The sequence below is a fragment of the Physeter macrocephalus genome, chromosome 9 (genome assembly GCF_002837175.3).
Source record: "Physeter macrocephalus isolate SW-GA chromosome 9, ASM283717v5, whole genome shotgun sequence".
In the NCBI taxonomy this organism is placed as follows: domain Eukaryota; kingdom Metazoa; phylum Chordata; class Mammalia; order Artiodactyla; family Physeteridae; genus Physeter; species Physeter macrocephalus.
The window spans coordinates 48,047,185-48,062,174 of record NC_041222.1 but is presented as its reverse complement, the minus strand read 5'-3'; the positions used below and the strand labels follow the sequence as shown (position 1 = coordinate 48,062,174).

The 14,990-nt window shown below is 36.4% G+C and overlaps 1 protein-coding gene across 6 annotated transcripts in view; it reads right to left on the bottom strand.

The window, feature by feature from the left end:
• The window catches only part of JAK2 (Janus kinase 2), a 168,274-nt gene that overhangs the window by 50,866 nt on the left and 102,418 nt on the right, over window positions 1-14,990 (bottom strand). For 5 of the 6 annotated variants that reach the window (XM_024126771.3, XM_024126773.3, XM_055087198.1 and 2 more), the window contains 3 exons: window positions 9,363-9,508; window positions 1,909-2,230; window positions 1,010-1,129 (listed from right to left, as the gene is read on the bottom strand). In XM_024126771.3, the coding sequence (XP_023982539.1) occupies window positions 1,010-1,129; window positions 1,909-2,230; window positions 9,363-9,508 (588 nt within the window). Of the gene's footprint in view, window positions 1-1,009; window positions 1,130-1,908; window positions 2,231-9,362; window positions 9,509-14,990 lie in introns of those variants that run through there. The other variant, XM_028493954.2, reaches the window with a different exon arrangement.

Sequence of the window (14,990 nt, the reverse complement as noted above, 5' to 3'; positions counted from 1 at the left end):
CTTTCAATTAAAGTAAGTGGGATGTCTGAAGCTATTTTGTTTTATTTTATTATTATTTTTTTGGCCACGCCATGCAGCGTGGGGGGATCTTAGTTCCCCAACCAGGGATTGAACCCATTCCCCCTGCAGTGGAAGCACAGAGTCCTAACCACTGGACTGCCAGGGAATTCCCTCTGAAGCTATTTTTAAAAAGAGAAGGGGTTAATCTTTTAGAATCAAACATGTCTCACAGTTTGGACAGGGATCACTTGGGATTGGTTTACATTTTGTTATATAAAGAGGTGGTATGACCAGAATTACGTACATCTCTATTGGTAAAAAAGATTATACAGTTGTTCCTCCATCCCTCTGTATCTATCTCTCCCTCCACAGATACCAAAATCCGTGGATCCTCAAGTCTCTTATATAAAATGACATATTATCTGCATAAAACCTATGTACATCCTCCCATATACTTTAAATCATCTCTAGATTACTTATAATACCTAATGTAATGTAAATGCTATATGAATAGTTGTAAGTACAATGTAAATGCTATGTAAATAGTTGCCTGCACATAGTAAATTCAAGTTTTGCTTTTTGGAACTTTCTGGAATTTTTTTTCCTGAATACTTTCAATCTGCGGTTCATTGAATCTGTGGATATGGAACCCACAGATACAGAGGGTCGACTGTAGTGAGGAATGAGCATTACAACAGGGAACTAGCACAACTGGGGCTGGGGGTGGGGGAGGAGAGGGAAGGAGGTAACTGGTGCTTTTGCTAATTATGAAAATGACTGAAAAATACATTAACATACAAGACACTCTACGGGAAGATAGTGTTGGTAGTGATACAAAAAGCTAGATGTAATCCAAACAGCTTACTAAATCGCTGTTTATGTTTACAGCTCTATTTAAAACTATAATCAAAATCCCTACAAGAAAGTAACTTTGGTATTAAGATTCAGAAATAACTTATTTCTGACAACTGTAAAACATAACCATTATTTAATGATAAAGCAAACTTACTAGACTTTTACCATCTTGCTTATGAATAGTTATAATTCTGCTTTCATTTGAGCCTTCTTGGTTTGCTTGTTTAATACTGACATCAATAATATCAGGAAAATCACAATATAACTGTAAATCCTGTAATTAAGAGCAGTTGGTATTAAAAACAAGTAGAATTTATGGAGCCATTTTAAAACAAGACTCTTATGAAGGAGATTTCATTCCAAATTCTTTTTTAAAAGTATTGATACCAATAGATAAGCATTAAATGGGATTCTCTCCCCCAATAATGTAACCCTAAAACTACACTGTATCTTGCTTTCACTTAAAAATGAGAGCATTAAAGGGTGCCAGGAATCTAAAGTGTGCCCTAGTACCCTTCAATCCGATCAACATTAATAGAAACCACTGCCAGAAAATTGAAAGTTTACCAAAGAATGAAGATTAAAAATATATATATCAGATAATATCCTAAGAACCACATAGATATGAACAAACTTAAAATATGTAATGCAAACCTAAACAAAAACTAAATTATTTAACAAGTATACATCATAAAATCAATGAAAATTAATCTTTTCGAACTAATTAAATTTCATGATTGTGCTTCGTATTATCAATAATAGTAAAAGGAAAAAAGGAAGCAAAACTACCTTAAACATCACTCTTAGAATTCAAGAGTGAAACTACCATTACTAATTATTTAGTCATAAAAAATTAAATAAAATGCCATTTAAGAACAATGAGAAAAGAACTATAGGTATGACCTTGTTGGCATCACATTATTAAAAACTTCCATTTGTATCAATGGGAGAAGAGAAGTGCAAGACCATGTTTCAAATGACTAAAAGTACTTTGCTTCTACTGCCATTCTACTTAAATTAACAAAGAATGAGAACATTATCATTGAGGATTACCTGTTCTGTCAGTGTCTCACTTTCTTTATGTTTCCCTCTTGACCACTGAATTCCACCGTTTCCAGTTATTATAATGGTTGCAAAAATCTCCTCACCTGAAGGACCTCTTCCAGGTTCTTTTACTTCAAATTGCTCTGTGTAGAAGGCAGACTGAAGAGTTTCCAGATTTATAAGATACTTAAGTTTCAAGTTTCTGGCAGTAGCTTTGCAATGGCTGAATTGCTCAATAAATCTGCGAAATCTGTACCTTATTCGCTTCCTTGTCAAAATATGATAGTCTTGGATCTTTGCTCGAACACATTTTGGTAAAAATGTCTTGTAGCTAGGGGTAAAGAGCACACACAAGAGCAGAACAAATTGGAACAAAACAAAATTAAAAGAGAAGTCACCACCTTTCTCCATAACAAGTAAACAGCACGGTAGTCAAATGGAAAAAAGTGACACAGCCACCATCCATACAGTATAAAACCTTAAGGTTTTGTTTGATGATGTGAATGCATTTACAAATTCTGAGTCACCATAAATTTTTAGAGCAAGAGATGTTAATTTTCTTCCCTAATGAAATGAAGACACAGTCTAGTTAACATTGGAGTCTAAAAATTTATTTTCTCTGATTATCTGACATACCATTATTTGGCTGTACTCTAAAATGTATCTGACTTCTGGAAATTGTTACATTCTGTTAGATGCTACTGATATTCATTAGGTAAACACACTTCTTTTGTATGCATTATTTTTCTCAGGCAAGCTTCAATAACTCCTAATAATTCCTTTGCAATCAAAACATTCCATTTGGAAATGTTCTGAATCTTTTGTACTTCCATCTCTACGTAAAATACCCTAAGGAAGGTAGATAACTTATTTCTCTCCTGCTCAAATGTCTCACAAATGAAAAACATTTTATTTCTGAAGGTACAACTATATTAAATTTCCATGCCTTCACATATGTTAATCCTTCTTCCCATCACCCATCTCTTATCTGGTTAGCTCTTACTCATTCTACAAGTCTCAGCTCAAGCATCATCAAATCCAGGAAACCTTTCTGGACCTCTATAACCACATTAGATGCTACTCCCTTTGTATGACAGCATTCTGTGCACCATTCCATAATATCACTTACCACATTCTACCGTACCTGAGTGATGGAGCTGGCTAATGTTTAGAGATTATTGTTACATTTTAAGGATTATTTGTTAAACAGCACTGATTATTAAACAGTGATCATTAAAATTTAACTTAAACTTACAAATTAAGTATATTTAAAATATAGGTAATGATTACTCAAAAGGCATCACTTCCTAATTATTTTACATTTTAAATTTTATTTTACATTTTGCTACTATCTATGCTTTTGAGGTTATAAATGTCTATCATATCCAAGTGGTGGAAAAGGTTTGCTATTCCTCATCTCTTTTCAATTCTGCATTCAGTGATGTCAGGTTGATACTCTGAAACTGGCCACAGAGAGGGTTTTTAAACCATGGATATCAACAAAAATTACAAACAAATCAGACTTTTTTTTTTTAAGAACTGGTTGTTAAACATTTACCAGCATACCACTGCTTACTTACTCCCTTTCCCTCTCTACCCTAATCCCCTTAAGGAACTCTCAGTTTTGTACTCAAGTAGCCAAAGCTGCTGGAGAAAGTCATTTGACAAGGTAGATAGGTTGCATCAAAAATTCGTAATCACCAATTTCAAACAGGCTTTTATCGCTGCCATCACTTTTATGACATTTCTCTGTTCAATTAATTTTCCCAAGTCCCACAACTGTCAAACCCTCTCCAATATCCTCAAACCTCCTACCTTTCTTTTGCCTTAAACCTCAGCTACATTTCTCTTCACTTTCGGCAAATAACTTCACCTCTTTCTTAGGGGGAAAAAATAAAAAAAGCTTCTCTAAGCAGAGCTCCCTCAATATCTTGCTAGCAAACTCATACATCTGCACTCATTCTCTCCTCCTTCCCACCTGTTACAATAAATAAGGTATAAATCTGTTAAAGCCATTCCTTTGACATGTACTTACCTATACCCCCTCTTCTCCTCTAATATATATCCACCCTCTGGGGAATTTTACCCTATCTATTATTTCTCTTCCACAAGTTTTAAAAATACTAATGTTCTTCCTATCCTAAGTGTAAAATTTCCTTATCCCTCATCTTCCTCCAGCTACAGCCTATCTGGCTTCTTTTTGAAGTTTATATAGACATTTCTATTTTCCTTCCTTCCATTTACTCCTTAACTCACCCCAATCTGGCTTCTGTTCCATCATTCCGTAGAAACTTCTCTTGCTAAAATCAAGAAAAACTTCCATGTTGCTAAAACCAAATTCCTTGTTCATTTTACTTGTCATTTTTCAGCAGCATCCAACACTGTTGATCATGCTCTCCTTGAAACTGTCTCCCGGTAGCTTTCCTGATTTTCTTCCCATCTCTTTGGCTACTCGTCAATCTTCGTTACAGGTTCAATCCCCTTTAGCTGGTGATAATTGTTGGAGTTCCTCAAGACTTAATTATGGGCCCTCTTCTCTTCTTATCTATACTTTCTTTCGCACTAGATACTCTATATGCAAATGACTATGGTATCTCTAGCTGTAGCCCAGATCTTTAAGCTCCAGACCCATATCTTCCACAGTCAAGTCAATTTACCTTTATAATATGGATGTCTCAAAAGTGCCTCAAACAATGTGTCAAACCAAACTCATGAGTCCCCCTAACGTCCTCCCCTGAAAGATCCTCTTACAGCATTCCCTATCTGAGTACGCAGCACTACAGTTCCCCTATTTCCACAAGCCCCAGAAACTCAGGAATCACCCTCATACCACCTCTCTATCAACCCCCATTATTCAATTCATCACCATTTTCCTTTGATTTTACCTTCTAAATATTTCTCTAATTTGCCCATTTTTCTCATTATTAACCCAATCAACTGCATCTCCTGGAGGAACTACTGCAATGGCCTTACTCTCTGGTTGACTCACATTTCCATTTTCTCTTCCAACTCTCTGATTTGTTTTCTACACTGGTGTGGAGTCATGGGGATCTTTTAAAAACACGAATCTAATCTTTTTACCCTTCTTAATACTCTTACAGTTTCTCAGTGTTCTTACCCTTACCAACATGTCGCTAAGGTTCTACATAGTCTAGTCCCTGCCTCATCACCCACTAACTCTTTGAGCTCTAGCCATACTGACTCTCTTCATTCTTCCTATGGTCCCTTCTGCTACAAGGCCTCTTCCATGAGCCTCTACTCTCCACCTCCATCACTTACCTCTCTCCACCCACTAAATTCTACTCATTTTTCAGATATCAAAAGTCACACTCCTTTCCTTTTCATGGCAATTATATATTTGTAGATAAACAGATATATAAAATTTAATGAAAGTCTTTGCCCACGTACCGCAAAAAAAAAAAAAAAATTCACTTGTTTTAGGACACTAGACTTTGGACAATATTATGGTCTCCAAAGCATAAGTGTTCTATCATAGCTTAAGCCTAGAGATGGCTTCATATTTTTTTGTGTGTGTGTATGGTATGCGGGCCTCTCACTGTTGTGGCCTCTCCTGTTGCGAAGCACAGGCTCCGGACGTGCAGGCTCAGCAGCCATGGCTCATGGGCCCAGCCGCTCCGCTGCATGTGGGATCTTCCCGGACTGGGGCACGAACCCGTGTCCCCTGCATCGGCAGGCGGACGCTCAACCACTGCGCCACCAGGGAAGCCCTGGCTTCATATTTTAAAAGTCATTTTCAGTGGCTCAAAGCTTCTCTGTTCTTCAACTGTGTTCCTTTCAATTCCTTCAGTTTCTATTAATGACATCTAAGATACTCCTTCCCTCACTCCATTCTACTATGGTCTTGCTATAGCAGGTATTCAATAAAAAGTTGTTAAATGAACGAATGAATGAATGAATGAATAAGTTACTATCCTAAGAGGTGTCTATCTGTATTTTAATAAAGATCAAGGCATTAGTGGAAAACAGAAATGTTTTCGTTTTTCCTTTAGATGTTGGAATCTTCAAGACACCTCAGTGAGTTCCTGAAATCATACCCTATGGCCTGCACCCTTAGACTAAGGACTACCAAGACATCTGAAAATAAAACAAGAATACCTAAAACCAAAGAGGGAAACACAGAAACTGATAACCTGTAAATTGGGTATTTAAATGTTTTGAGGGCACTCAGCAAAGGAGGGACTGAAGCCAGTTATTGAGAAAAGGATTTCTAGGAATAAAAGGAATTTTAACCAGATCATGACATCCTCAAACTTCTAATCAGGTAAGCATGTAATATGTAAAACAAATATTTAGTCTTCAAACTTCAAAAAAACAATCAAAGCATTCTTATAATAGTCATATATACCTTTAAAAAGAGTAGAAGTTTTATAGCCATTAAAGCTGGGTTGTACGAGTAGTGTTTCAAAAAATCATATAGGCTTGACTGTCAGAATTCAATGTGCAGAAGAATAATCTGGAGAATGTGGATCACTTGTATAAGAATCTGCTGGATCTGTTATAAGATGAGTAAGGTCTGAGAAGCTAATGTAAAACATGGTGACTATAACTGATAATACTGTAGTCTATTATTGAAATTTGCTAAGAGAGTAGAACTTAAATGTTCTCACCAAAAAGAAAAAAAAAAGATAAATATGTGAGGTGACGGATGTGTTAATAAACTAGATAGAGGGAATCGTTTTACAATGCATATGTATATATACCATGATGTACACTTTAAATATCTTACAATTTTATATGTCAAATACACCTCAATAAAGCTGAAATTTTAAAAAATCTCCTACAACACTTGTAAAAATTCATATTTGTAGGCATCACCTCAGATTTACTAATTCCAACTTCTTGGGTTAGAGCCCAAGAATCTTCTGTTTTAACAGGCACCTCAGGTGATACTAATTCTTGTAAAATATGGACCACTACATGTAAAATATGGACCACTACTTGAGAAATACTGACTCAATTATTTATACAGACAATTTGTGCTTACCAGAAATTATGCCTCCAGGTGTTCTTTTCATTACTTTGGCCTTACCTAGTCTTTTCAGAATGAATGAATTAAATAATAAATAGGTGTTGAACACCTATTAAAACCAAGCAGAACCTTGTGGGCTCCCACCCAAGTACAAAGGCCCCTCTTGTACATAAAAAAGCTCAAGTCTCCCAGGACTACCTCAGTCACAAAGAGCAGGCCCAAGAAATTAATAATTAGGACAACAGAGTCACAGAATCTTTCAGTGTCTGATGTACTTTCCTGAGTTGTACAGATACTATAACTGCCACCAGAGGGGAAGAGCTAACTGCATGATGACCAGACTGTGACCATGACATAAGCTGCTCCATCTTGAGAAGTACTGAATCTATGGCTAGCACAATTCCAAGAAACAGCCTCAAGAGAATGGGAATAACACTATTGCTCTTAATAATCTGTATCTTTGTGAGCTTCAAAATAATTGTACCTTGCTCTACCCGTATATGTAAGTGGGCAACTAAAATTGCCAGCAAAGAGATGCTACAGACCCATGTTGATATCTTCTACTCTAAGAATACAGCACACCCTATGTCAGCATGAAGAAGTTACAGAAGACAGACCTTCACCCATAATCCCACAGAAATGGAATGATGTCTGACAGCAGGGATTTGTAGGCAGCTCTTTGCAGGAAGCAACCCTTTGCAGGAAGCAGCTCTCTGCAGGGGACCCCTTTTGTCTTGTCACTTTAGCAAAGCTATATTTTAACTAGCCTCCAGCCCAAGCACATCTTTCAAATCTTTTGATCACCCAATGCCTCCCCTAACCTGTTGATGCTTTTCTTAAAGAGGAAGAAATGAAGAATAAGTAATTAAGAGATGATAAACTTTTTTCCCCAGCTTGCCCTTCAGTAATCTCATGAGCAAACTGTGTGAACAAGATAGCATCTAAAGAAAGATCATATAAGACATGATACCAGGGCTCCCCTGGTGGCACAGTGGTTGAGAGTCCACCTGCCAGTGCAGGGGACACGGGTTTGTACCCCGGTCCGGGAAAATCCCACATGCCGCGGAGTGGCTGGGCCCGTGAGCCATGGCCACTGAGCCTGTGCGTCCGGAGCCTGTGCTCCGCAACGGGAGAGGCCACAACAGTGAGAGGCCCGCGTACTGCAAAAAAAAAAAAAGAACATTCTCTAACACCACACACAAAAATAAACTTAAAATGGATTAAAGGTCTAAATGTAAGACCGTATACTATAAAATTCCTAGAGGAAAACGTAGGCAGAACAGTCTCTGACATAAATTGCAGCAATATTTTTTTGGATCCGTCTCCTAAAGCAAAGGAAATAAAAGCAAAAATAAACAAATGGGACCTAATTAAACTTAAAAGGTTTTGCACAGCACAGGAAACCATCAACAAAATGAAAAGACAACCTACTGAATGGGAGAAAATATTTGCAAATGATATGACTGATGAAAGATTAACATCCAACATATATAAACAGCTCACACAACTCAACATCAAAAAATAAACAACCCAATTAAAAAATGGGCAAAAGAACTGAATAGACATATTTCCAAAGAGGAAATGCAGATGGCCATCAGGCACATGAAAAGATGCTCAGTATCGCAAATCATCAGGGAAATGCAAATCGAAGCCACAATGAGATATCACTTCACACCCATCAGAATGGCTATCATCAAAAAAAAAATGCATAACAAATGTTGGAGAGGGAGGAATGTAAATTGGTACTGCCACTGTGGAAAACAGTATGGAGGCTTCTCAAAAAATTACAATTAAAACTACCATATGACCTAGCAATTCCACTCCTGGGTATATAGCCAAAAGAAACAAAATCACTACTTCAAAAAGATACATGCATCCCAATGTTCACAGCAGCATTATTTACAATTGCCAAGGTATGGAAGCAATGTAAGTGTCCATTAACAGGTCAGTGAATAAAGAAGATGTGGTATATACATACGTACATACATACATACATACACACAATGGAAGACTACTCAGCCATGAAAAAGAATGAAATTTTGCCAGTTGCAGCAACACGGATGGACTTGGAGGGCATTATGCTAAGTGAAATAAGTCAGACAGAGAAAGATGAATACTGTATGGTTTCACTTATATGTGGAATCTAAAAAATACAACAAACTAGTAAATGAAACAAAAAAGAAGCAGCGTCACAGATATGGAGAACAAACTAGTGGTTACCAGCTGGGAGAGGGAAAGGAGGAGGGGATACTATAGGGGTAGAGGGAAAAAAATGATTATGGGATTATATGAAATCATGTGTTTGGAACTTTTGAAAACTGTAAAGCACTATAGAATTTAAAGAATCATTCAATAAAAACAAAAACAACCCACACCAAAAAAAAAATATGGGCAAACACAGAAAACACAAATAAAGTATATAAAAACTGTAACTATTCATATTTATGAATATGGATTTACATAAGGAAATTACCTGACAGAGCTATAGATGTCCAGGGGGGTCTGATCCTTTTCTTTGGCTATTCTCATCATATCTAACACCGCCATCCCAAGACATTCTTCCTGTGTTTCATGAGTAACAGGTACTTTTATCCATCCATGCAAAAAATCATGCCGCCACTAAAGTAAAAAAAAAAAAAAAGTAACTTAGAAGAAAATATCTTATTAGTTTTACTATCACATTTTAATATACTATTGTATTTTAACCTAAAACATAATTTCCAGAATATATGCATTTAAAAAGAACAAAAACTCCTCCCTTGATTTAGAAACATTTTGCCATAAAATTTTAGTAGAAGTTCTTTTGCAAATTGAAACTGATTTAAATTGGGTTCCCAATTATAGAATATATATATATGACATCTATTCACTGCTTATATCTTCAATTATAACTTCTACATCAAAATTACCTAAATTAAAATAGATATTAATTAAATAGGTACTGAGTTCCAAATATGCTCAAAGCATTATACTAAGGACTGTTTTGGCCTTAGTAACATGTGGCCTCAGCCTCCAAGGAGACTAAAATGTAGCAGGGATGTGAAACAAGTAAACAAAAAATTATAATGCCAGACACTGTACAGTAAGTGCCACACAACAGATACTTTAGGAACATAAAAGAAATTGAGATTATATCCAGTAGGGGTAATTAGGGAAGGTTTCACAGAAAATTTTAAATTTCATGTATTCTTTGAACATGAAGAAATTTTTGATGAACACAAAAGAGGATGAGGAAATAGAAGAAACGACACAAAAAGAAAGCACAAGGCATGTTCAGAGATGTGAAGTAATTTGGTTGGGGCACACAACTGTAAGGAAACAGAGTGAATTAAAACCTGGAAAAGTTGGGGTCAGACTGCAGGTACCCTTCAACGACTTGATCCTAGAAGCAACACAGAACCATTTTCTTAAAAGCATCCATTTCTTTTTTTATTTTTAATAAATTTATTTATTTATTTTTGCCTGTGTTGGGTCTTCATTGCTGCATGCGGGCTTTCTCTAGTTGCGGTGAGCGGGGGCTATTCTTCGTTGCAGTGCACAGGCTTCTCACTGCGGTGGCTCCTCTTGTTGCGGAGCATGGGCTCTAGGCGTGCAGGCTTCAGTAGTTGTGGCTCGTGGGCTCAGTAGCTGTGGCTTGCAGGCTCTAGAGCACAGGCTCAGTAGTTGTGGCGCATGGGCTTAGCTGCTCCACGGCATGCGGGATCTTCCCAGACCAGGGCTCAAACCCATGTCCCCTACATTGGCAGGCAGATTCTTAACCACAGTGCCACCAGGGAATTCCCAAAGCATTAGTTTCTAAAGCATCTTTTCTTAAAGCATCAAGCCTGTTTCATTGGTAGAAGTAGCAAGGACAGAAGTGCTTTAAGAAACTAAAGTATTCAAGGAGACTCTTTTCAAGAGGCTGCAGTAATGGTTCAGATATGAGATAGTAAGGATCTGATGTAGAGAACAGAAGACAATAAAAGAGTCTGAAAAAACTGCTAACTTTATAATTATATATAAAGAATGAAGAAAAGAGAAAAAGAGAAGTTCCAATATTTTGATCTGGATGATTTAGGGACATGGATAAAATCAGACTGGACATGTAATGGGGAGAAAGAAAGGGGTAGAAGGTTAAAAGCACCAATATTCTAAAAATAATAGCAATTTCCTTATAAGAAAGGTAAAAGCCATAATATTGGCTGAAATACCAACCAAGGTTTAAACTAAATAAGAGAAATAAAGGATCTTCTATATTTTATATAGGTATCTCCCTTCTTTGCTATGAAAACATCTCATGAAATTAAAGTTTTACATGAATTAAAAAAAATTTTATTAAAAGAAATAAATATGCATTTAAAAGTATATTTCTTTAATATAATATGATATCACTTATAGGTGGCATCTAAAAAACAGGGTACAAATGAACTTATCTACAAAACAGAAATAGAGTTACAGATGTAGAAAACAAATTTACGGTTACCAGGGGGTAAGGGGGGGGAGGGATAATATGGGAGACTGGGATTGACATATACACACTACTATATATAAAATAGATAACTAATAAGGACCTACTGTATAGCAAGGGAACTCTACTTATTACTCTGTAATGGCCTATATGGGGGAATAATCCAAAAAGAGTGGCTATATGTATATGTATAACTGATTCACTTTGCTGTACCTGAAACTAACACAACATTGTAAATCAACTATACTCCAATAAAAAATTTTTTTAAATATATTTAACTTTCTATTAACAACTTAGAAACATTTTTGTATAAGAAAATATATTACTTAAAAGACACAAACCATGAAATAACCACTATTAACCAAAACAAAGGCCTAAATGTTTGTAATACAAAATTAATTCATAGAACGAGTTAGATTTCTTTTTGCTCAATTTCAAATACTTATTTTACCACATATTTAAAAATATGAAAGTCATTCTGATTAAGAAATTGCTACAGATTAGCGATGACTAGGTGGATTATTTTTAATAGCTTGCTTTTGTTTCATATACTATGTAGGACTAGAGGATAATAAATTCTGTTTATGAGGATATTCTGTGGAACTCATGACCCAAAGATAAAATTATTGAGAGGAGTGCTAACAACATAATCAACCAAATATCCATTAGAGAAAAGTTACAAATGAAATACAGTCCCAAATGCCAAAGCATACTATTTTAAACCAGCCTTCCTACTTCCTACAGTATGTATCAATAAAAATTTTGTTTAATTAAAACTGTAGAAAAGTAGTTTTTCATCTGGGTAGCTGAAAACAACATTTGAACCAAGAAATTTTATCTGCATTCAGCCAGAAAAATAAGAAAACAGTTACAGCCACAGAATCAAAGATGAACCAAGAAAGAACACAAAGTAAATATCCACTTTTTGGCTGAACATACATGAATTAATTAAAGGTTACTCACATGGCAACAGTGTATTTACTGGCTGAGTAGACAAATTTGATGATATAAAGACAATCTTCAGTAGAAAAATGAATTTAAAAGGGCCATCTCGGGACTTCCCTGGTGGCTCCGTGGTTAAGAATACGCCTGCCAATGCAGGGGACACGGGTTCGAGCCCTGGTCCGGGAATATCCCACATGCCGCGGAGCAACTAAGCCCGTAAGCCACAAGTACTGTGCCTGTGCTCTAGAGCCTGTGAGCCACAACTACTGAAGCCCGCACGCCTAGAGCCCGTGATCCGCAACAAGAGAAGCCACTGCAATGAGAAGCTCACGCACTGCAATGAGGAGTAGCCCCTGCTCACCACAACTAGAGAAAGCCCACGTGCAGCAATGAAGACCCAACACAGCCAAAAATAAATAAATTTTTTTTAAAAAAAAGGGCCATCTCACTTTTGGCTTTTATTTGCTTACTGCTTCCAAATCTACCTTTCTACAATACTGTCTTTTATACTGTGCTTTAAAAACTTCAGTGGCTTAACTATTTTTTCAGTTATTTTATAATGTCAATGTTTTCTTACAATCTGGTGACATCACTGATCAAATCTGCTATATTTTGTCTATAATATGCATAAAGTCTAACCTGATATCAATACAATCTGAGAATAATTATGACCTTATTTATTTTGTAGGCATGGATTTAGAGAAATACAAACATTAAGTAATAGAAAATTGCATGTGGTAGTGTCTAGACACAATTTAGGATTCTACTGTGAAATTATTTTGCCATCCTAAATAAGAAAATCCCTCCTAGGAAGACAAAACTGGAAATCACCCATAATTTTTCTAGATCAGAAGTATGAGAAGTCATAGTAGTAATATTAGGGTAAAGTAGATCAATGAATAGTTTAGGAAAACTTGCCTTATTAATGGAACTTAACTAGCATTCCATCAAAATAAACCATATCTGCAGAACAGATGAAATAATATAATTCTAAAAGCAGTAGAAAGTCATAACTTCATAGTACACTATTCTCAGAGGCCTGTCTCTCTCTTTTCTTAATGACTACTGAAACAAAGGAAGCTGTAAAAAGTTGGTTGGTTCAAATGGTTTTTCACAAGAGCAACAAGACCATTCAACAGAGAAGGGATAGTCTTTTCAACAAATGGTGCTGAAAAAACTGGATATCCACATGCAAAACAATGAAGATGGACCCTTACCTTACACCATACAAAAATTACCTCAAAACATAAAATTGTCATTATATGCAGGTGACATGACACTAGATGCAGAAAACCCTAAAGACTCCACACAAAAACTACTAGAACTGATAAACGAATTCAGCAAGATAGCAGAATAAAAGATTAGCATACAGAACGGTTGCATTTCTTTACACTAAAAATGAAATATCAGAAAAGGAATGTTAAAAAACAATCCCTTTTAAAACCACATCCAAAAAAATAAAATAATCAGGAATAAAGCTGATCAAGGAGGTGAAAGACTTATATGCTGAAAACTATAAAACATTAATAAAGGAAACTGAAGATGATTCAAAGAAATACAAAGATATCCCATGCTCTTGGATGGGAAGAATTAATATTGTTAAAATGGCCATACTACCCAAAGAAATCTACAGATTTAATGCAATCCCTTCAAATTACCCATGACATTTTTCACAAAACTAGAACAAATAATCCTAATTTTTATTTTTTAGTTTTGGCTGTGCCGTGCAGCCTGCAGGATTCTTAGTTCCTGACCAGGGATTGAACCTGGGCCCCAGCAGTGAAAGTGCCAAGTCCTAACCACTAGACCACCAGGGAATTCCCAAATAACCCTAAAATTTGTATGAAACCATAAAAGACCCAGAATTGCCAGAGCAATCCTGAGGAAAAAGAGCAAAGCAGGAGGCATAACCCTCCCAGACTTCGGACAATATTAAAAGCTACAGTAATCAAACAGTGTGGTACTGGTATAAAAACAGACATATGGATCAATGGAACAGAATATAGAGCCCAGAAATAAACCCACACACCTACAGTCAATTAATCTTCAACAAAGGAGACAAGAATATACAATGGAAAAAAGTCTCTTCAGCAAGTGGTGTTGGGAAAGTTGGACAGCTGCATGTCAATCAATGAAATTAGAAGACACCCTCACACTGTGTACACAAATAAACTCAAAATGGCTTAAAGACTTAAATATAAGACATGATACCAGGGCTTCCCTGGTGGTGCAGTGGTTGCGAGTCCAACTGCCGATGCAGGGGACACAGGTTCGTGCCCCGGTCCAGAAGATCCCACATGCCGACATTTTTCACAAAACTAGAACAAATAATCCTAATTTTTATTTTTTAGTTTTGGCTGTGCCGTGCAGCCTGCAGGATTCTTAGTTCCTGACCAGGGATTGAACCTGGGCCCCAGCAGTGAAAGTGCCAAGTCCTAACCACTAGACCACCAGGGAATTCCCAAATAACCCTAAAATTTGTATGAAACCATAAAAGACCCAGAATTGCCAGAGCAATCCTGAGGAAAAAGAGCAAAGCAGGAGGCATAACCCTCCCAGACTTCAGACAATATTAAAAGCTACAGTAATCAAACAGTGTGGTACTGGTATAAAAACAGACATATGGATCAATGGAACAGAATATAGAGCCCAGAAATAAACCCACACACCTACAGTCAATTAATCTTCAACAAAGGAGACAAGAATATA